The sequence below is a fragment of the Dermacentor andersoni genome, chromosome 2 (genome assembly GCF_023375885.2).
Source record: "Dermacentor andersoni chromosome 2, qqDerAnde1_hic_scaffold, whole genome shotgun sequence".
NCBI classification, from domain to species: Eukaryota; Metazoa; Arthropoda; class Arachnida; order Ixodida; family Ixodidae; genus Dermacentor; species Dermacentor andersoni.
Genome location: NC_092815.1, coordinates 125,025,217 through 125,047,326, shown reverse-complemented (window position 1 = coordinate 125,047,326; position 22,110 = coordinate 125,025,217). Strand labels below are relative to the sequence as shown.

Genomic DNA, 22,110 nt, shown 5'->3' with positions numbered 1-22,110 from the left:
TACTAAAACTCTCTGATGAACCTAGGGATGAAATGGTGAAGGGGCATGGCAAGGATGTGGATGGGGACAAGCAGAGGTACACCAAATAGAGGGGGAAAAAAAAAATAAAGAGGTCTACGGTAGGAGTGAAAACAGTAACAAAGGCCAGACTACACAGTGCTAGAAACATAAACAACATAAAGAAAATCAATCATACAAAACACAAGAAACATCAAAAAAAGGTCACTCCGACGCTCTTAAGCAGGCTATGCACCATTCCGGACTCTCAAATATAGGGAAACTACTAGAAAAGGATCGTTGACTACTCAACTGCGCCCGTTAAAACAGATGCTCAGAATGAGTAACTTATCAAAACGCCACTTCTACCCTGTTCTGTGACTCCCTCAATGACAAAGATCACTGTTTGTATTGCTGGCCTACTAGTGTTACAATTCATGCCTAATATAATTGGCCTGTACTGTTTCTGCATTGAGTCCATATTAATGTGAAAACATATATGACACCAAAATGCTTTGCTTTAAATGTAGTGAAAAGGCTGTTCTTTTGTACTTTGCTGAAATTCAAAATAAATTTGTTAAAACCAATTTACAGCTACATATTCATAATAATTAGGTCATACAAAACAAGAGAAGCCAGCACACCTACCTGTGATACATTTCCTGCAACGCTTATAAGAACTATGATGTGAGATGTAAATAAGTGAGGTTCTATGAATGCAGTCTTCAACACCCTTGGTCGCATTGTGCCACTGGTATTTTATGCAACTCTACACATCTTGGAACCCCTGCTCCTTGGTACAAAGCTGTATTTGACTTCCACATAGCTATTTCCCATTTTCTCTTTTCTTCTTTTGTGTTCTTATGTCCAAATTGGGCAATGTGACAATACACAGTCTTCTTACATGTCAAAGATATTGCATATTACTGCTTATCCAGAATTAGTCAGAATAGTACTGCTCATCCAGAGATACTAATATGCATGCTTCACATTGGACTTTGCTCTGGAATTACCATTTTGAGGCATTGCACATTTGTTGTAAGTTTCTGCAATTGCCTTAATGCAACATGCTAGGATGATGTAAAAAAGCCCACAATTGCATGTTCACAAATGCAAGATGATTTATGTACTGAATTTACTGCACCGAAATGCAAATGTAAAAAATGATAGCTTTATGTACCAAGGCCATTAACCTGTAACATAGTAATGTCCGAACAATTATTGCATTTCCTCCAGTCCACGTCCGCAATGTGTGAGAGTAACTCATTACGAATGCATTGGAAGCTTCAGAGCGAGCCAGGCACAAAGCCGCAACAGTAAAGCTACAATACCTGTACACACGTCTACAAGACAAGTTTCCTTCTTCCATTCTAAGGACTAGGTATTATTTAAACAAGTACCTCAAATCTAGATCAAGCCCCTTAAATGAATCCAAGCCTAGCACTCCTAATGGGCTACTAACATTCTTTACTTTAAGTGCCGATTCAAATGCACAGCTGATTCAAATGCACAGTTCCTCGAGCCAACATTTCCCAGCATTTTTTTTTCTCTTTAATTGCACAAACATCTAAGCTCATCTTTTTATGTGCCTTTTCTATGTCTCTTACTTAGGTGCGGCCATATTTCAATATGTACAGATAGCTAACCAATGTTTCTTTGTTTGTCAAGCTCTGAGTATTTCAAGAAAGAGAGACTAGCCGAGTGCTCAAAAACCTGTTCACTCCTAGGCACTAGCACTAGACTTGGCACGCCATTGAAGCGTATCCATGGCAGGAGCAAAAGTCATGGGTTTCATTGGCCAACCAGGAAAGAGAACCGTAAAGCAGGGTCCTTTACTGCCTGCATGTGATCCGACTCTGCGCGATTCTGACTGAATGGAAGCTTCACAGAAGAATTAATCTCTTCTCTGAAATGTGCAGCCAGTTCGTGTTACTGACTGGCTCACATGTGTGGCAGCATTTGCTGTACAGCATGGCATTGGTGAGATAAACTGCACATTTGCGACTGAGACAGTTTTATGCACCCCCTGTACTGGCCCAATTAACTCCTATACTGCTCCTTGCAGCTGATGGCGAAGTGCTGGTAATATTGTGTCAGCATAGACTGAGAATGTGAGCAGCGAGCTAAGACGGTCAATTTCATTTGCAAGCTCTGTGCGACGCATCAGGCAAGCACAGCACTTGGCAAAAAGGTTTGTGACTGCACATGTTCACTTCAAGTGTGCAAACCTGTTTAGGATTTTTTTTTTAAATTGTTTACACATTGCCAACATTTTTTAGCAGCAATGTATACTGTGCTCGCTGACTATAACTATTCTTGTGGTATTGGAGCGTGGTATGCAAAATGTGACAACCTACTCCTTGGCTCTGTCGTCATGTGTCCATGCACCATCTGCGCCTAACTCCAACAAAGCAACAAGTTGAGCCAGAACATAAAAGTACACAATGACGTGCTCTTGCAAGAAGTTGTGCAGGAGCACAAACATAAGAGAACTGTACTCACATTCTCAGAAGCAGGGCCTTACTGCACAAATGAACACAACAAAGGAAAAAAGTTTGTTACCTTCTTTCTAAAAACTGAGCGCAGTGCAACGAAGAGTGCTTTTGGTGCCTGGTGCAAGTGGTGGACAGGATGAAAGTTTGGATAGTGTCAGACAAGATGACTTCAAGTACTAGTAGCATATTGAGGTGCACTGGCTTTCATGAACTGTAACTGCAACATACTTCCTTTTCACAATGCGGAGCTCTGAGCTATGCATGGAGGTATTGCGGATTTATCAGAGGGACGCGGAAAAGGTTTTCCATCAGAATCAGCGTGGCTGTTGCATGCTCACTTTTTTTTTCACCAGAAATAAAACTACCTGTGATGTGTGCACCCAGACACTATTACAAGAATTTAACAAGAGGAACTGGTGCTATAGCAGCAGTTCTAGGAATGTGTTGCCAGTCCATTCTTGGACGAGTTCGCTGACAAACTCTAGAAGAAATGAAAAGTGCAATACAACTGCTTTTACCTAATTAACTGTTTGATACTGCATGATATGAGCTACTAACTTTCTGTTGTTCGTAGTACAATGAGCAATGCCAAATGAAATGGTAGGTATACTATTAAAAGACTAAGATCAATGTGAACTGGTGATGAAATGCACAACGATTATGTAGTGGATGAGATTAATAGGAAGGAGGGGACTTGGTCGAGTCATTCAATGTGTAAAACAGATAACTGGCAGACTACCAAAACAAAGGAAATATATGCCAAGAAAGAGGAAGGCAGCCAAGTGTGGCAAAAATTTAGGAGCAGTGACGGTATCGGGGAAATCAATGGGTAAAGGCAAGACTCATCTGATGTAGGGCAAGGACCATTGGAGATTTCTGGCAGAATCTCCTTGGTGGACTTAATTAAGATGGAGGTCACAATGACATGAACAAGTGAAATGCTCGCGTGGACATTACTGTATTGTTGTGTTTAAATACCAGTTTACAAAAAGTAATCTCCACTACTACCTATTGACCTCTAGCATTTCCATGGAGCAAACACTTTTAGTTCAAATTTTGGTGCCACATTGATCCATTTTTTCTATCACACCCAGAAACAGTACGGTGCAAGTTCTTGTTTAACTCTCTCTCATTCTAAGAAAGGAAAAACAGGAGACTTTTTCTGAACATAAGTGGTGAGTGACAGAAGCATGTTCGGGAAGAAAAACATGTTTATCAAAAAAGGAAGAACAAATTTGGAGGAGGAATCAGACAAGAACATGCAGAAAATGCGAGAAGAGTACCTTGGAGATCGTGAAGTCGCCCTGATTTCCTTAGAGGTGATCTCGTCATTTGCTTTCCGAAGCTGCTCATGTAGGTCTTCTTTTTCTGCCTGCAGCTGGAGACAAATGCCACTCTTTTAACTAAAGAACTCCTCACTCTCCCTCCTGTTTTCTACAGATGCAAACAATTTAAAGTACTGACACCAAATTTTTGCTGCAGTTCAAGTGAGACCGGCATAAGGCATCAGTTTATCCAGTGCGTGAGTGAACAATGTATCGGCATATACCCTGGCTTCTTCTGTGATCTTGGCTATCATGATTTTGAGTGTCCTATTACACTTTTGCTTCTTCGAGCATCTGATGAGTCCCCGGCGAGCTTCCGACAAGTGTAATAGGTGTGGATTGGCTACTGGGACCTCATTCGTCAGTTGTATGGTCTTCGTGTGTTCGGCTACCTTCTGTAGATCACAAAAAATGAACTGCATCATACTTAAAACTGGCAAATTCAAGATGTGTGTCCCATACAGGGTGGCTTCATGCCACAGGTGAAACCGCGACACTTGGAGGCGGCTATTATATATAACAAACCACTGATGCATCCGCAAGTCAGCCAGGCTAGAAGTAGCCTTGGATAATGCTGTTCTGATAAAAGTGGTGCAACCGTGTCTTGCACCTCCCAGTTGGTCCTTTCCTTTCGCTTCACTCAACATCATTTTTGCCGGCCGTGGTAGCTCGGTGGCTGTGGCATTCTGCTGCCTCTGCAGCCCCTTTTCATTTATTTTTAATTGACCTTTCTGCCTGCTGTATCTCTGCGGTGGTGCGTGCTTCCCCATTTTATTTTAATTTATTTTTATTGTTTGGGGACGTACAAAAGCAATGGGGATGGAGTGCAAAAAACGCTTGTGTGCTTAGATTTTGGTTTCAATTTCTTGGAAATTGAGAAAGAGAAAGTGTGGAATAAGTTAAGCCAAGAACATTTGAAGCGACAGGAGCCCCCAAGGTGGTCGAAATCAATCCTGAGCCTTCCACTATGGAGTTTCTCTTAACCTTTCTGCTCTTTATATATGTGAAACCCCATAACTAGACCTTCTGATTTTTGAAATTTCTTCAGGATATACCTTGGATTAGAAAGTTCCCCTACTGTTTCCTCCCAGCAAGCATAGAGTGCCTCTGTCGCCTTCTCTCCTTTTCTGAAGCTCCTCTCACGCTATGTCCGATGTGCCTTCAGCTTTCAGTCGGACAGCCTCGGTACTGCCCGTATCTGTTACACGGAACCATCTAGAATGATGGTTCTAGATGGTTCCGTGTAACGATATCTTATGTTTATGGAATACCCTATGATTACCATCTCCGACTGTTGTGATGCCTCCTGTGGCATGCAGCCACCCTGCACATGGCACATATATTGTATTGGTTAATGACAAGAATGATGTAATTATTTTCTCTGTACCTGATGACTTGAATATTCATGTTGTAATCATTGGGTTTTGCAGCTATTAAACAAAGAATATAGAAAAAAAATGAAAAAATTTGTCTCGGTATTTCTTTGAAGTGTTCACCTTGCTAAAGTCAACAGAAAAGGAAATGAAAAAAGGCACTCATTACTCAATGTTCACACAGTAATGAATGAATTAATGATTTCTTCGTTTTATCACAGTCATCTCAGAAAGCTGCCATATTGGTGTGTGCCTGACTGGGAGCTGCGTCTGGCTTTACTGCCCATTTCTTGCTTTTGTAGTGTTTGCATTCATGAGAACACAGTTCATTTGTTTTCTGCTGAGGCAAGGAGGTAAAAAGTGTTTGATGTGACGAAATGTAGCCAAATGGAGAGACACTCGTGAAACAAGTGCAACAGTGTACAGTGTTTCCATGTCTACCCACTCTACCGTGAATGTTTCCAGCCTGATGAGGGCAGTCACTACTGTACACTTCACGTGACATACACTGAATCATTCCGAGAATACTCACAATTTTGATGTGTTGGGCTAGCAAAGGCAGCAACCATATTCATGGCATCACTTTCATGGATACCACCTTCGAAAATACCTTTTGGTATGCATCCATTTTTTAAGCCATAGTGTTTTTCTACAACAGTTGCTAGAGAAAACTTTGGTGGTAGCGTCTACGGGAGGCTACAGGAGCTGCAAGTATGGTGGTTCAGCCAGCAGGGGAATTATGGGTAGTACATGGATTTGTGACTTTGCAAACTGATAATTTTCGACAAAGTACTGCATTATAAAAGCAACAATGAGCAATGATCGCGCATGCATGTTGAAACTTGTTGCCATCAGGCATTTAGAAAAATGTGATTGGAAATTGAGGAAGATAAAGTGCGTGATAAGTTAAAGTACAAGAACATCTGAAGCAGCAAGTACTATGTTTAGACAAATGCATGCACTAGCTATCATTCCCATGATAGCTGAATGATCACAGTGGCAGTGTTATCTATAGTAATTTTGGTTGCAAACTCTATGGGACAAGCAAGTGTACAGATTGTCCACAGCTCAAATGAGATGTTGTGTGCCAAACGCAATGTCATGCAAAAGTGAAAGCCTTTTCACAAGTGAGCAGTTAACAATATATGAACCTGGTGATTGCGTGGCAATGCAATGACCTTCATGTAAAAAGCGTTTTCTGTTTGGAGACTTTTCCTATGTCTGACATGATTCACTGCAAAGTTTTCGAGTGTCTCACCTTGTCCACAGTGGCACTCAAGCTTTTCAACTGCTTCAACAGCTCTGAGCGCTCATACAGGATGTCTTCCACGGAAATGTCTGACCATTCTGCCGAGGCCTCTCTCACACTGGCAGGACAAGCAGAGTAAAGGGAATCAACACAGGTTACCTTATTACTCTTTCTGCAACATCAATATTCTTCTAAAATTATCATAATGGTAACATCAGGACACGAGGCAAGTGAAATGTTGAATCACACCAAAGCAAGCTCAACAACAATAAAAAAAGACCCCAAAAATATCCTAACAGGACCATCATTAACTTCCCAACACCATCTGTGAGTAGATAATTGAAATTTTATATTACAGTTCTTGACAAGATGTTCTTGAACTTGATGGGGACTGCAAAAGTGTTTAATGTAAGTACTCAGGAAATTGGCTTTTTCAGAGAAAGACATTTGACTGTGCTTTACACTGCCTGCAGCTGGAAAACTCATGAATGCAGTACTTTCTGTTCGGCCTTAAATTCAGACAATAAATCTTGAATTTATTTGTTTATTATATGTTTTGAGTCCACCTAAGCATAATCTGATGCATGCTGTCTTCATGCGATGAAATGGAAATGTCATAGGTGACATGACTGGACTTTGCAAGTAGTCTACAAATTCAATTGAAGGCTTGCAAGAGCAAGCAAGAATTTTCACTCTAAGCACATGTGCACATCTGCTGCCCCTTGAAAACACGGCCCAATACATACAGTGGAAACCCAATAATTCAAAATCTCTTCATTTGAATTGACGGGTCATCCAAACTGCTAGGTTGGTCCTGACAAAGTCCCATGTATTTTAATATATACACACCTCCGCGAATTCGGACTCCAAAAACCACGCAACGGTAATTTTGAACAAAATTTCTCAATCCCATGGATAGTTTTTTGGACAAGCTCGAGCCAAAGGCAAAGGTTCGATGTGTCCCTAGCTACCACGATATTCTGTGCCATAAAAATGAAGAGGAAAGACATGCAGGAAGTCGAGACTGAACTGTAGCAAGCAGAGCGGCTTTGCTTATATGTATTAAGCCTGTGATCAAGCACGCGCTTCATCCCGTTACTGCACACTCCCCTATGCCTCCCCACCCTTCCCCCTTCTCTTAGTGGGTGCTTGATCACGTCACCTTCAACATTGGGCACGCAGGAGGACAGTGCGCATCAAGCCACCATCCTTCTCGGCTCACTCTTGTACGTTTTCCCTCGCACCCACAGCAAAAAGCTATGATTTTATCCCACTAGGACTTTATACGGAACCTAGGCTTCTTCCAGCACATGTTGTCGCATGCTGATGGAGGAAAGATTAGACTTTTAATGTCAGCCCAGCGACCATTTTGGTTTTGTGTGCTGTACCGCGCAATTGGTGAGGTGCTACATTTAAAGGGGCTCTCCTTAGTTTGAACTACGTTTGAACTAATGAGATTCTGCTATACCGACTCTAGGTTGCATGCTCACTGTGACAAATGTTTCGGATTGCACAGTTTGAACATGATGCCCGGAAAACTATTTCAAGACATTTCTACCACAGGCAATCAGTTTACTGCCAGAATTTTACACTGACTGAATCAAAATTGTTTTCCTGTAAATCCTAGCACCCAGATGGCACACTCAATATGCAAAACAATTTGCTCAACATAAGAAATTCTAGGGGCTATTAAAATTAATTTCGGTCAAGTGGGTCTATGCGCTATTTCGTTCAGTCACCTACTAAGTTAAGCTATATATTTCTAATTAACATATGTTGGCAAATTTAGGGCATGTCTGAGCCTTGTAGACACATTGACCCTTGTGAAACACTCTGGAACGGTCAGTGTTGGTGAAATGCAAAATACAGTAAAGCACTTCTAGTAATAGAAAGTCCGGATGATTTAAAATATTGTCACTTGTTCAAACAGCATGTCAAAGCAAAAGGTTTGAATGTCCCTTTTATGCATTTCGTTAACAGCTACACAAATAAATTTTTCTCATATTAAAAAAACAAAGTGCTTTGTTAAAGGGGTCCTGAACACCCCTTGGGCTAGGTGAAAAAACACAGGCCACGGATTGCATACATTGCTGTGAACATCTCAGCCCAATTTTGCAGTCGTGCACGACTTGTGGAGCTCGCAAGTGGAGTGCAAAGTCACCTTTATCTCCAACACTCTCTTTTTAACAGAAGCATTCTCCTCACTTTTCTCGGGCTGCTCTACTTTGTCATAAAGCGCATTCCCATACGCGGCTGCTATTGACCACTAGTTGACTTCAATAATGAAAGGTTTTTCGATCAGTGCACTTTTTCCTACTGTTAATATGTACATTTATTGACACAGTTTAATAAACATGCTGAAGTAAGCGAAAATTTGCTTTCAAATTTCGATAACAGTTATGTACTTCCGTAAGAAGCAGACTATCATCTGCTCATGCTAGGCCGCAGCTGCCCACGGAAGAATTAAACTTTGGCCACTCTGCTTAGTATATGCTCACAATGGCCACTCCTGGCTAGACACATTGGCAGATATTGCTTTGTATTGAGCTATTGACAGCACTCCAAAATGCGCAAGTTGAATGTGGCTTGTATCCATTGGTCAGGCTGGAGCGGGACAAAGCCAGTCTGCACCACGCAATGCAGTCAGACTGGAGCAAATGAGTGCAAGCACACACTTCAGCCCTGTCATGCACAAAGCAAACATTGTGCATACACACTAAAGTTGCTGCGGTGTGCTATGTAGCATTGATACTGTGGCAGCCATAGGGTGCCGCGATGAGCCCGCTTGCTGAGGGAGACCGCTTTTGGCACGTTGTAGGCGAGAAAATCAGAAATGGTGGCGTCTACATGAACATCCAAAATAAGATTGCCTACTGAGCACGCTACTACGGCTACTGAGCATGCTACCGCGATGCTCAGTAGGTGGAGCATTATGGGTACACCCTGTTTTGCTGTAGCCTTTGCTATGCAAAGCATTGAAGAAGAAGCAGGAGCACGGCAAAGGGTATTAAAGATTATCTTCAATTGCCAATAACTCCACTGCTGTTGAATGCACTGAAGTACTTTTTGCCGCAAAGCATTTACGAAATAGTCTAGTTTAACTTCAAATGCATTTCTCAACTTCCAGATGAAGTGTTTCAGAGCCCCATTAAGTGAAATAGTGCGAGCTTTCTTTGTGCGGAGTGCTTAAATTCTTGCTCCATACGGCTACGAATGGTTGATACAATGCCCATATCGCATGGCAAAACTACACCAACGACACCACTCTGAACGATGATATAAAGGCTTTCTAGATGGTGATGTGTGAGCAGTGTTTAGTTGGTCGATAAATTTACTCACCCGCTTTCTGCGCCAGTAGTGGTCGCATGAAGCTTTGGCTGAATGGCTTCATGAGCAGTACCTTCCTCATCTTTTTCTTCAGGCAGCTTCCCGTCTAGACTATCGACTGATACAGACTTTGCAGGCTTTTCTGCAGCAGACAAACTGGCTGTTGTAGGAATCAATTCCTCCTCAACTGGCCGGCCCTCCTCGTTCTGTCGACGTAGAGAGCCCAGCTGTTGTTCCATCTTTTCCAGTTCATCTTGCAGCTGTTTGACCCTAGCAGCACACTCCACCCTGGCGGTTTCAACAATCTCTCTGTAGTTAGCCTCCAGCTTGCTTTTCATGTCTTTCATGGCAGATGTTCTCTCGTCAGCCATGCACTGTTCCAGCTGTGCTCTTTCCTTGTTGAGTTGCTCCACAGCTCTAGTATGCTGTTCTTTCAACTTCTCCATCTGTGTTTTGTGTGTCTTCTTCAGGGCCTCCAGCGCCAACTCGAACTGTGCCTTCTGTGAGTTGGCCACCAAGTTGTGCTCGGTCTCGAGGCTCCTCCGCAGCTTCTGTTGCTGCTCCTCGTAGCCAGCCTTGACGTCTAGAAGCTCTCGTTGCAGACTCTCTCTAAGCACCTCAATGTTTTCCCTGTGCTCTGACTTGAGTGATTCGATCTCGGCAGTGTGCTTGGCCTCCAGCCTCCGCTCGATGTTTTCCAGCTCCTGGTCATACTCCAGCCTTTGCGAGCCAAGCGTGTCAGCATACTGCTCCACTTCATGCTTCAGCAGAAGTAGCTCTTCGTCTTTCAACTTCATTTCTTCCTGGTACTGCTCCTGGCTTGCAAGCAGTTCCTCCAGATGTCTCCTGTGGTTGACCTCGGTCCTTTGGAGCTTCTCCTCAAGATTCTGCAGTGTAGACTCGTACTCGGCACGAACAGTCTCCACTTCATCTTTCAGCCTAGACTTCTCCTCAGAGAGCATAGACTCATATTCGGTGCGTGCCACTTCAGCTTCACGTCGCAACGTCGCATTCTCTTCTGCAAGTCGTCTAATTGCAGTACTTGGGTCAACCACTGAGTCCGAGCTGGCCCTTGTTATGCTCTCTGCAAGCTCTACGATTTCATCCCTTTCTTTCTTGAGGGACTCAAGTGCGCTGCGGAGTGATTCAGTCTTTTTTTCCTCTTCCTCGAGGGCGGAGGACAGTTTTTGGACCTCTTCACTGTGTTTTTTGATAAGCTTTGCCATTTCGGCAGAAGCCTTCGCCTGCTGTTCGTTGGCAGACCGGCTAAGAGCCTGTTCCTTTTCCCAGAGGCTGCAACGGAGGACGTCAAGCTCTTCCGTCAGGCGTCGCCGCTCGTCAGCTAGCCTTGCCTCCGCAGTTTTCTCCAGCTGCTCCACTTCTTCCCGATGCTTACTCAGCAGCTCCTTGGTACGTACCACCTACAAATGTCCCAATAGTTCTTAGTCTCAATATGAACAAGGAAGGCTCTCAGAGAAAATACGAAGTGGAAGGCCAACAAAGCTTGCCACAAGTCTACAGAGAGGCACCATGTTACTGTTGCTAACTTCAATACACCTACTAAGAGCATGTGCCTTGAAAAGTGACTAGCTTCAGTTCTGAATTTTGACAGGTGCTTTAATGTAATTAAATTAGCAAATTTTAACTAATTAAGCAGTTATTTCATGCTTGCTGCCTACTTTCTCCCTTTGCTGATTCAAGTAATGTGTCAAAAAAAGAAATAAACAAATGTGTCTGTCTGTACTATGCAGTTCTAAATAATTACTTGAATCTTTGATAAAAGGAGAGTTTGGTCTTGGGATAGCTGGTAGTGTCATCAAAACAAGAAACGATGCAAACAAGTAGGTCAATGAGGGAAGCTTCCATTCGCCCTTTTCGTTTTTAATGTCTTTGCTGAAACGACTGGTAACTAGTTGCCAGGGGCGCAAGCCAACGAAAAGCACAATTCTGCGATGTTCCTCCCGCACCTGCTCGGAGAGGAGTGCCGTTTTCTCCTGAGAATGCTGCTCCTCGAGGCTTGCCCTCAGCGCCTTCAGCTGCAGGTCCTGCTGGTGCTGCAGGGAGGCAGGGTCGGCCGGGGCACCCGAGCACAGCTGCTCGCACAGACCTCGGTAGCGCTCGAGGGCTGAGGCAGTGTCCATCTTGCTGTGGAGCTCCCGGTAGATGCCCAGTAGCTGCTCCAGCTGTGAGTGTAGCCCCGTCCTGAGCTCCTCACCCAAACGGTGGAAGGACAGCACCAACTGCTCGGCCGCTGTGGGCAAGAGAGTTCAAGTGAACTTGTCAATGTGAAAGGTAGCAACGAAATTGGATAAGTCTGCCGTACTGAGAATGCTACAAGCATTAACGTTGGCTATGCGTAGGCATGCTTCACTTGCTGAGTCATTGTCTAATGTTTTGCTACTGATGAAAGGTATGTGCTACATATTATTGCATTTTTTTGCTGTTTCATCCCTAGAAAATATGTCAGTATTACTTTCAGTTTATTTTAAACCAAGGTGTCAAACTGAATCTGAACTGCAATTTTGGGCGGAATTGAGCCCGAACCCGAACCAATATTTTTGGAACGTGCCAGAACCTGAACCGAACCTGATCCGAAAAAAATAGCAATGGTTAGGAAACAGTTCAAGCATGCAAGGTGACAACAGGTGCTCAAATTTGCAGGATTGTTTGAATAACTACACCCTCAATCAGCGCACTCTACTAGCACATTGTTGAGAGCCACGAGTAGCATTGTGTGCGAGAATGGGGACAGACGATGGGTGCTGGTAAGTATGGCCACCTCGGCAGAGACGCTTGCACTTCTGATGTGGACCATGCCAGTCGTGTTTTTCGGCCTAATGGCTGTTTCAGGGGCTCCTCGAAATCAACCTTTCTCGTGACATCCCACATTTGGCCATTAGGTCAACTTGTTACTAAAACTAGATAAACACGGAGAATGCAAAAAACGATGTCCTCAAGGAAGGATATCAACAAGTTCAGCGGCACAACTTATTGTAACCATAACACTGTGGTCGCTAATGAATGCCGTCACCTTCTCAGTGAGTGGTAATCATAGTCGTAAAAGGCATGCGAAATCTGGTTTTGTTGTGTGTCATAGTTCAATGCACGTTTGGTGCTTAGGCAAGCAGAGTACAATGCTCTTCGAGTGTTTTTGCATTTCGCTCCCATCGAAATGCGGCCACCATGACTGGGACTGAACACGCGACCATGAGCTCAGCAGCACAGCAGCTATAAGTACTTGTTGTGAGCCAACAGAGCACTGAAGTGATTTTCCATTTTCTCACTCATTTGCAAGCTGCCCCACTGTGCAGTCTTCCAACAGAGATAACGTGCACACTGAAGGAAATAAACCGGACATTTTTTTCTGCTACATTTTCTAATGTTTTTTTTTTTATGCATTGCATTAGGAGTGTATGTGTGTGAAGTGCAGGAAGCCAGTCAGGGATGGGCGAGCTTAGTATGAGTGTGTGTATGTATGCATATATATAGGGAGAGGATCATTTTTAAGTTTTACAGAATTTTTAGAAATCACCTCTGGCAGATAGTAGATAGTAGAACCACCTTGAGCTGGTTTACTCAAAGAGGCAGACATTACTTGCACATGAAATTGAAACACATAGTCAACTAAGGGACAAGAATTCACTAACTTTTTAATTAATTACTTAATGGCACAGATTGTAATTTACGCATTGTAGCCGCTCAGCTTGCAAGGCATATCCACTTGGAACAAATTTTGTGGACAGTGCGGGTTCTGATGTGCATCATCAAACTAACGCTCATGTATTTCATTGCACACTTTTACAATGAATATCTCGAAACTGGAGTCATCCTGAAAATTCATTCTAAGTGGATATGCCATGCAAACTTACCGGCTGCAATTCATCAATTGTAATATGAGCTGTAAATTTTCGTTAATTAGTTGAAAATGTGTTTTGACTTCTCATTCAAGTAATGTGTGCCTCTGAATAATCCAGCTCAAGGACAAGAATTATGCTATATGCCACAGACCATTTAAAAAAATTCTGTAAAACTTAAAGATGATCACCTGGTATATATACTTAAGGCAACTGACAGTGTTTCATTGCAGACATAAGTTACACTTCGCTCCTCGTAGAGGCAGGATGTGTGTCGAATGAGCTCTTGAACAACACTTTGCAAGATGGTGAACATGGTTTAAATCATGGATCTGGTACCTAAAAGAGTTGTGACATAATCACCTAGCGGATTCTCTCGCACTTACTGCTAAATTGCCACTGATTTCTTTTTTTCTACTAAGAAATGGTTAAATATTTGGTACCTAATTCAGTATTCGAAATTGCATTTTTTCACAGATTCTTGCATTTGGTTTGATATGAAATAACCCCAGCCAAACACAAAACAGCCATATCAGATTGCATTACTTTGAATTCATTTCAAGCCTTCACATTGGTTGTGTATTACCACATTATAAAATGGATTTTTATGCTACATCATTACTGCTTCTCTGCCCTGTTTCTTGTTTCTAATTCTGCAGCAGTTTTTGAGAAAAGGTATGTATACCTGCAATTACATGGTACAAATATGTCCGCATAACAATGCGCAACAATGGCTAATATACAACTTTTGTTTCATACAGAAAATTAGCAGTTATCTTTCTGCCAAACACAAGGTGACAATGAACATCAGAAAAAGCTTGCTTATTTAGACTTCCAAGTAGTATTATGGATTACAAAGCTTAATTATGGCTGGTCATAAGTCCATAGCAGCTTTGACTTAGTCAGTAAGAAAGCACTTTTACAACTCTTGCCAGCATTTTGCACTGTGCAAACGACAGCCAAGCTTCGTAAACATATTATACACTTGTAAGGTTGCCGTCCTCGTTAACAAAAGACAATTGTGCCAATAAAAAGGCAGAGGTGAGCATTTTCTCATATGTTGTTTAGTGGGTGATAGCACTTTTGCTAAACGGGGCTTAAGTTAACCAGGTCTATTAAGCACTGGGGTAAAAGAAAAATTTGGAGGATGCTTAAGCTTCACCTTTAAGAGAGGAACGCGATAGCATTCAAAGATCCCTGACTGCTTGTCACACTTCCCGGTAACCGCAATGTTTAGTGGGAAACACTGGCGGTAAATGCTATGCATGAAGGCAAGCTTTCTGGTAGATACGCGGCTTCCAGCATAGGCCGCGGATGCGAGCACCACCTGGATGGTGATACAAGGCACCGGGCAGGCTGGTCTGTGAATGGAAGAAACGCTGGAAAAGGGGCAGTGTTTGAGTTTTCGCATAACAGAATTACATTTTCTCGTATATTCAAATCATAATCCGACGCTATCATGTTGGTAGGTTGTGTGTAAGTCGTATTTTACGATTTTACTGACACATCTTACTTTAAGAAGTTAATTTAATTCAGTAATGCCTCTGCACTACATGGAGGGCCTGTGTGGTTCAGTATGCGTGGTATGGAATGATTTTTCGCTGACAAGACGGTTGCCGCCGGCGCCGGACACCGAAAGTGGATTTTCTGTGACACGAGGCGCTTAACGCTATCACGTTAATAGGTGAGGTTACATGGCAGTATAGTGCAGAGTGCCTTGAGATAGGAGAGTGGACCAGCCTGGAGTGACAGACACAATGTGATACTTGGTCTGCTCGAGGAGGTGGACGAAGCAGAGGATTCAGAAGGAGTGCCCAGCCACTGTAAAATATTGTACAGGATGGTGGCACCATCTCTCGATTAATCTTGTAACAGTGAGCATGAATGGCTCCTGAATACTCAATGCTTTAATTTCCTCTGTTAATTTTCAAGGAGTCCTTGTGATTAGGCTCATGTGCCACACATGAGGACAGTGTCTGCCGATAACTTTTGTCCTCATTTCAAGTGACTAACTAGCTTTTTCGATTTCAGCTTTATGGTTCATTCGTGATACAATTTGTTAAATAAAATAAGTATACATACAGTAAGTAAGTCTCTTATTTAGTTACATCAAGCTTATTTGTGATTCATACATGCCCTTCTTTTATTGCTGTCCTTCACATGTTGTGTATTACCACATCATAAATAGCACAAATAGGATGAAGTAATAGCAGTATTTCACAATCAAAGTGAATAACAGCCGCCTGTACATGAATGTTACTGGCACCCCCCATTGCACTTCTAGTGCACTGCATCCACACAAACGTTGGTGGCATTGACATTATGAAGGCAAGTCACATTAATACATCAAAAGAGGTTAGTTCAAGTCAGGCACGTTATCTCATGCAGTGCATGTAAACAGTGGCATACTGCATCGAAGGAGAGAGGAAAAGTGAGTTTACTGCCGGCATGTGCACTCTTCCCCTCACCAGTGAAATGCGCTCGCTGGGAACAGGTTCCAGCTTGTTTTGGATGAAGAGAGATGTGCTATACATAAACACTGTCACATAGTATTACCGTGATGTGCGAAGACAATACGCTACAGTCACATTCATGTGAACCTGGCTCATAATGCTCAGATGCTAAGCAGTGAGCGCTGCATTTTACCTTTGGCTGAATCCAGATGCTTCCTGAGATCATGCACCAGTGCCTCTGCATCGTCCCTAGCCGTCGTGGCTGAATCTTCTGTCGCTGCAGACACAGGGGTGTTGGCATACTTTGCCTTCCATTCATCCGTTAACCGCTGCAGAGCAGAAATGAAGAAGGACTTTGTAAGATACAGTTCATGCCATGACCATAACAATATTGTCGCGGTTCAATGCGAACAAGAGACAGCAACACATTGAGCAAGACAGCGAAACAGCCTGTTGAAAAACCACCAGAATAAAGACATCTTCTTCGTCTCTGAGTTCCCCCACTCCCACGACACGGAGTCCGTTAAAGCCCATATCTTCATCCCCGTCTACATGTTTACATAGAGCACGATTTAAAGGGACCACTAAAGGATTGGTAAACTACACTTTTGTAGTTCTAGAAAAGCATATACGCATTACTGTAACGAGAGCCTCGACCAATTAGGAAAGATGCAAGTCCAAAAGACAGGTTCGCCACCTGTTTATCGAATCTGCCTCTTTTCCAACCACCTTGAAACTACCGCAATAGCTTCTCGTGGCATTGTGAATTTTGAAAGCTCATGCTTAGGCCTAGTTGACAGTGCATTCATAAACAAGAACTACATCGAATTCTAAAGCTACTAAACGCTCAAGCGTGAAAGTTGTGAAAACAATTGACCCAAGTCTGTGAAACTAGCATTATATAAATAGTGTAAGATGCTCGAACCCATAGTAGCCTCATGTTTATAACCAACAGGAATCTAACGAGTTATTTTCCTAACCAGCACGGATTCAGGAAGACAGTGTCTTGTGAAACGTAGTTGCTAGAATTCAAAACTTACTTGAACTTTAATATGAACCGTAACCTTCAAGTAGATTGTATATGTTTTGGATTTCTCTAATGCTTTTGAGCATGTTTCCGATTGCCGTAGGATTATAAAATTGACTGCAGTAAAGCTAGACTCACGCTATCCTGGCTCCGCGATTCTCTCCAATCAATAGCAGTTCACTGTTGTTAACAATGGCTCCTCTTCTCATTACTTTGTGACATCTGGTGTCTCAGAGGGCAGGGTCCTTGGCCCACTACTTTCTTTAATAAAGGTTAATGACTTTCCATGTAACATTTCATCTAGTGCCAGAATCTTTGCAGATGATTTCATCATATACCGATCAATTTATAGTACTCCTGGCCACAGCACCATACAAAATGACCACTAGCAAGTAGCTAACTGGTGCAACACCTGGCTGATGTTGCTTAACAGAACCAAATGTAAAGTTATGCTGTTTAGCTGTAAGCAAACCATTGGCAAATTTTCCTAGCTCTTTAATGACAGTCCTGTATCGTGTGTCTCATCTTTCAAATGCCTAGGAGTTACTCTATCACCAAACCTTTTCTGGTCTTCTTCCATTAACAGTATATGTGCTAGTGCTTTGCTTCCAGATCTTTAGGATACCTATGCCGCAACTTATGCAACTGCCAGACTAACATTCATAAATTGGCTTTTGCAACACTCATTTGTCCACAGCTTGAGTACGCAACTCCTATCTGGTCAACCTACCCCAATAGTCTAATTAACCAACTAAAATCTGTGCAGAATAAGTCCGCTCGTTTTGTTTCCAGAAAATATGATTATCGCTCTAGCATAATGAACATACAGCGTGTTCTTTCCCTTCCACCTTTAAAGAACTGTCGTGACAATGCACATTTGTGCTTGTTTCCCAAATACGTTTACAGTGCCACGCTTTCTACTTTAAGTCTGTCTGCCCCATTTGCACGTCACGCAGATTACATCTCAGCTTCATGCACATCTACGGCACAATGGTAACTTTCAATTCATCACACGCACCATTCACCTCTAGAATGACCTCCCAGGTTTCACCGTCACTGAATCTGAGAATACACAATTTTGTCAGCATCTAACCACACACTTAATGAGATGATATAAATTGGTAGCTTTCATTGGTTATTCTTTCTATATGTCTTCAATGTTCACTTACATTGTTTAAACATGAAACAGCCATAAACACTGTAACTAGAAATTTCCTTTGTCCATTTCTATATTAACTTAGTTCTCTTACTTATCATTCTTTAACATGCATATTCAGATAGCGTTTTCACTTGAAATGTACGCACTTGTGCCTATAATTTTGTATGAATTTTTATTGATGTCTGTATTCTTATATAATTTTCAGGAAAAATAAAATAAATTTAAGGAAATCGTGAGGTGTATTCGGGCGTGCCGCAGGGTTCCGTACTAGGGCCACTACTTTTTCTGCTATACATTGATGATATCTCAGCGGTTGTCCAATCACCTGTAAAAATTAAGCTTTTTGCAGATGATTGCCTAATTTATTGTCCGGTAACATGCAGGGAAGATCAGTTTAAAATCAACCAGTGCCTTCAAAACTTAAGCTCATGGTGTCAAAAATGGGGTATGGAAATTAATTTTTAAAAAAACCACTTACACACACATAACAAAAAGAAAGGAAGTGATCTCGTTCACATATAATATTGCTGATAATATACTGGTAAAAGTATGTAGCTTCAAATATTTGGGTATAACCATAACAGATAAATTGAACTAGCGTCCTCATGTTGAAAATATTTGTCAATCAACATACAGGAAGTTGTGCTACTTGCAAAGGAAATTACGCCAGGCAACGAAAGAAGTCAAGTTGACTGCATACAAGACACATATCTGTCCGAGCCTAGAATACGCTGGTGCTGTGTGGAGCCCCCATCAAAAGGTTTTAAAACATAAACTAGAACGAATTCAAAGAATGTCAGTTCGCTTTATCTGCTCTAAATATCGACGACGTGACTCGGTAACTGAAATGTTATAAATATGCAACTTGGAACCACTGGAATCAACTATAGGAACAAATATAGCTTATATTTGTTCCTTGCATGTAGCTGTGTGTTTTTTTTTTCTACAAATGTTCTTTGTATTACAAATGTTCTACAAATGATCTTCAATGTTTGTTCTATGTACAATTTGTACAATTCAATTACTGAACCTCCCTGTAACGACCCTCAAGTGAGGGTTAACAGTATGACTAAATAAATAAATAAAATAAATAAATATGCAGTTTGTTTTGCGTTCCCATTTTATTGTACTAGCTCCCCTTACCCAATGCCTCAAATAGAGGCACGTAAGGTAGTTTGAATAACTGAAGAAATATCCGAAACATCCTGTAGTGCTCGCGCAAAATTCATTTCATATGCTAATAGTCAACATTTTCCCACCAAATAAATGAAAAGAGTTTATAATAAATATTACTTCTTCTAAACTGATTCAGTATTGGTTTTTAGTGCGCCTTTAACCCTCTCATTCATACGGGCCTCATAGTAGGACACATATTTATCCTGCTATAAAAGTCGTCCAGTTGCTTGCAGCGAGTCACTAGCCGCATGGTGTCCTCATGTGAGGACATGCCAAGGTTTCTAAACTGTTACACAGATGGCGCTTGCTGTCCATGTTTCTTGAAGTGCCAGGCTCTAAAGGAGAGTAGGCTTGTTCAAGGTCACTGAATGTTTGTAGAAAACAAAAAATAATTGCTCGACAAGCTATCGTTCTCTTGGACTGTAAAAAATATCTGCGCAAAGAACAACTTTTGATCCATATTATCTGCTTTTGTTGCCATTTTTTTCTTGGCTATGGGCTCGGTACAAGGAAAAGAACAGGTGTCCTCAATTGGGGACATTATGCATGAAAAGTGTAGCCTTACCTGCAGCGCCACCAAACAAAAATGTACCTGCAGAAAGCCAGATCTGGGCTGAAAGCGCGTGTATTTTCCCGCGCTTTTCGTGCGCGGTTGAGGCAGCTTTTGCGGGAGTTTTTGGGTGTGTATAAGTTCCACATTTCCGTAGACCGTGGGAAAAACGATACTTTTCCAAGATGTCTTCAAAGCGAGGACTGTCCAGAGAGGAAATCGATGCTCTTTTGGACCTCTCATCTGACTATGATGACGATTCCGAGGCGGATGATTGCGAGCAACTACTCACTGACCTTGACACTTCAAGCAGCTCAGAAGAAGAGAGTGATGACCGTGAGCCTGTGCGTGCTAACAAGCGCTTCAACAAGCTCTGCTGCAAGGGCCCCCTCAAAGACATCTGCTGCGAGAACGGACAGCACAGTGTGGATTGCCGACAAAGACAACTACTATGCAGGAAAGCCTCCTGATTTTCTTGGTGAGCATAGGGTCAACGTGCATGGCACACTTCCGATTGACTAATTCCCCACCAAATTTCCATTGCTGGAGCACATTGTTTTTCACACAAATTTGTATGCAGTGCAAAAAGGCAAAGATAACCTACGGTTCACTTTGCCAGAGCTAAAATTTTTTCTTGGTATGTGCTTGGTAATGACTTACATCAAATACCCAGGAATCAGGAATTATTGGTCCACAGAATCCAGCCTTAGAATGTACATTGTGGCCGATTCAATGCCTGTAAACCGTTTTGAGGAGATTCGAAGATTCCTTCACTTCAAAGATAGGACCGACACTCTAAGCTACCAGAATGACGGCGTGGCTGGGATGAGGCCAGTCATTGATGCACTCAACGTAGCATTTTGCTCGGCAGTTCGTTCTGAGGAATGCCAATCCGTGGATGAGATGGTGATTCCATTCAAGGGGCGCTCCTCCATAAAGCAATACCTCCCAGGTAAGCTGAAGGGCTGGGGCTTCAAGGTGTGGGTGAGAGCAGGAGTGTCTGGCTACATTTATCGCTTTGAGGTATACCAAGGGGCAACTGGTGGGCGAGCCAAAGTTTCAAGTGAATTTGGTATGGCCGGAGACGTCATCAGGTTGTCCGAGGGACTTGAAGGAAAAAATCACAAACTTTATGCCAATAACATCTGTGGCTCTCGTCCGAAAACTCGGAGAAGGTGGAATAATGTTTGTTCGGACATGCCGTGCAAACAGGTGGAAGGTGTCATGGGGCAATTCCCTCTCCCATGCACAGAACATTGCGGCCCCACTCATGACGCGCCTCTACCTCATTCCAAATCGTGTTGACCATAACTGCTGAGGGGGGATCAGCACTAAATATTTCAGACACAGATAAAGATGGGATGAGCTTCTGCATAAAACTTGGGGGCATTGTTGCTCCCCAACAGGCCTCCGTGTAGTCGAAGAGCTTCTCATTTCTGGTACTTGACCGAATCGTTGACCACGCTGTGAGGAAGAAAAGCATTCCGAAAATAATGCGACTCGCTTGTTTAGGATAAGCATAATAAGCACCCCCCCCCCCCTCTTTCTTCCTTCTTTTTCTTCCCTTGTCTCTGACTTTCATTACGTTAATAAACTTGAGAAGAGCTTGCCATCAGGCTAGTTTGTACAAGCTGTTCAGAATGAAAACAGGGCAAGAAATTGGACAAGAAAGAAATATCTCCAGAATGCTGAGAAACCGCCACAACAAACAGGTGGGAGGGCACGTAGGTGAATGGCCTCGAAGTCCACGCAGAAAGAGAAATGTAGACATGTTAGCGGCTGCTGTGCTGCTCAGCAACCCAGTGAATACTGAAGCTTGTGGAAGGGACAAACGGAAAGGAATTTTAATATGGCGAGTGGGGTGATGGATACAAGGAGGGGGGGCACATAAACGGCATCAAAAATGAAGTTGGCGGATAATTATGGACATAGGGAGAGCAGCTCATCCCTGCCTAATCACTCAATGATAGATGGCCGTGGCCAGTCGCCTAGCTGAGGCTTACCTACCCCGTCGCAACACGTGTGCTTGCTGCGGAGAGCCCAGCCTAACTAAACATTTCGGCAATTTTCATAATAGACAGGTACCAGGAGACATGACGCTTTCAAAACTCTTGGAGCTACAGGC

The 22,110-nt window shown here is 42.6% G+C and overlaps 1 protein-coding gene across 9 annotated transcripts in view; it reads right to left on the bottom strand.

Annotated features, from left to right (window-relative positions):
* Positions 1-22,110, bottom strand: part of LOC126541179 (uncharacterized) — a 283,735-nt gene that overhangs the window by 57,435 nt on the left and 204,190 nt on the right. For 7 of the 9 annotated variants that reach the window (XM_055076519.2, XM_072286530.1, XM_072286534.1 and 4 more), the window contains 5 exons: positions 16,267-16,402; positions 11,734-12,017; positions 9,779-11,187; positions 6,449-6,557; positions 3,776-3,870 (listed from right to left, as the gene is read on the bottom strand). In XM_055076519.2, the coding sequence (XP_054932494.2) occupies positions 3,776-3,870; positions 6,449-6,557; positions 9,779-11,187; positions 11,734-12,017; positions 16,267-16,402 (2,033 nt within the window). Of the gene's footprint in view, positions 1-2,499; positions 2,521-3,775; positions 3,871-6,448; positions 6,558-9,778; positions 11,188-11,733; positions 12,018-16,266; positions 16,403-22,110 lie in introns of all 9 variants that reach the window. The other 2 variants (XM_050187864.3, XM_072286532.1) reach the window with 1 other exon arrangement.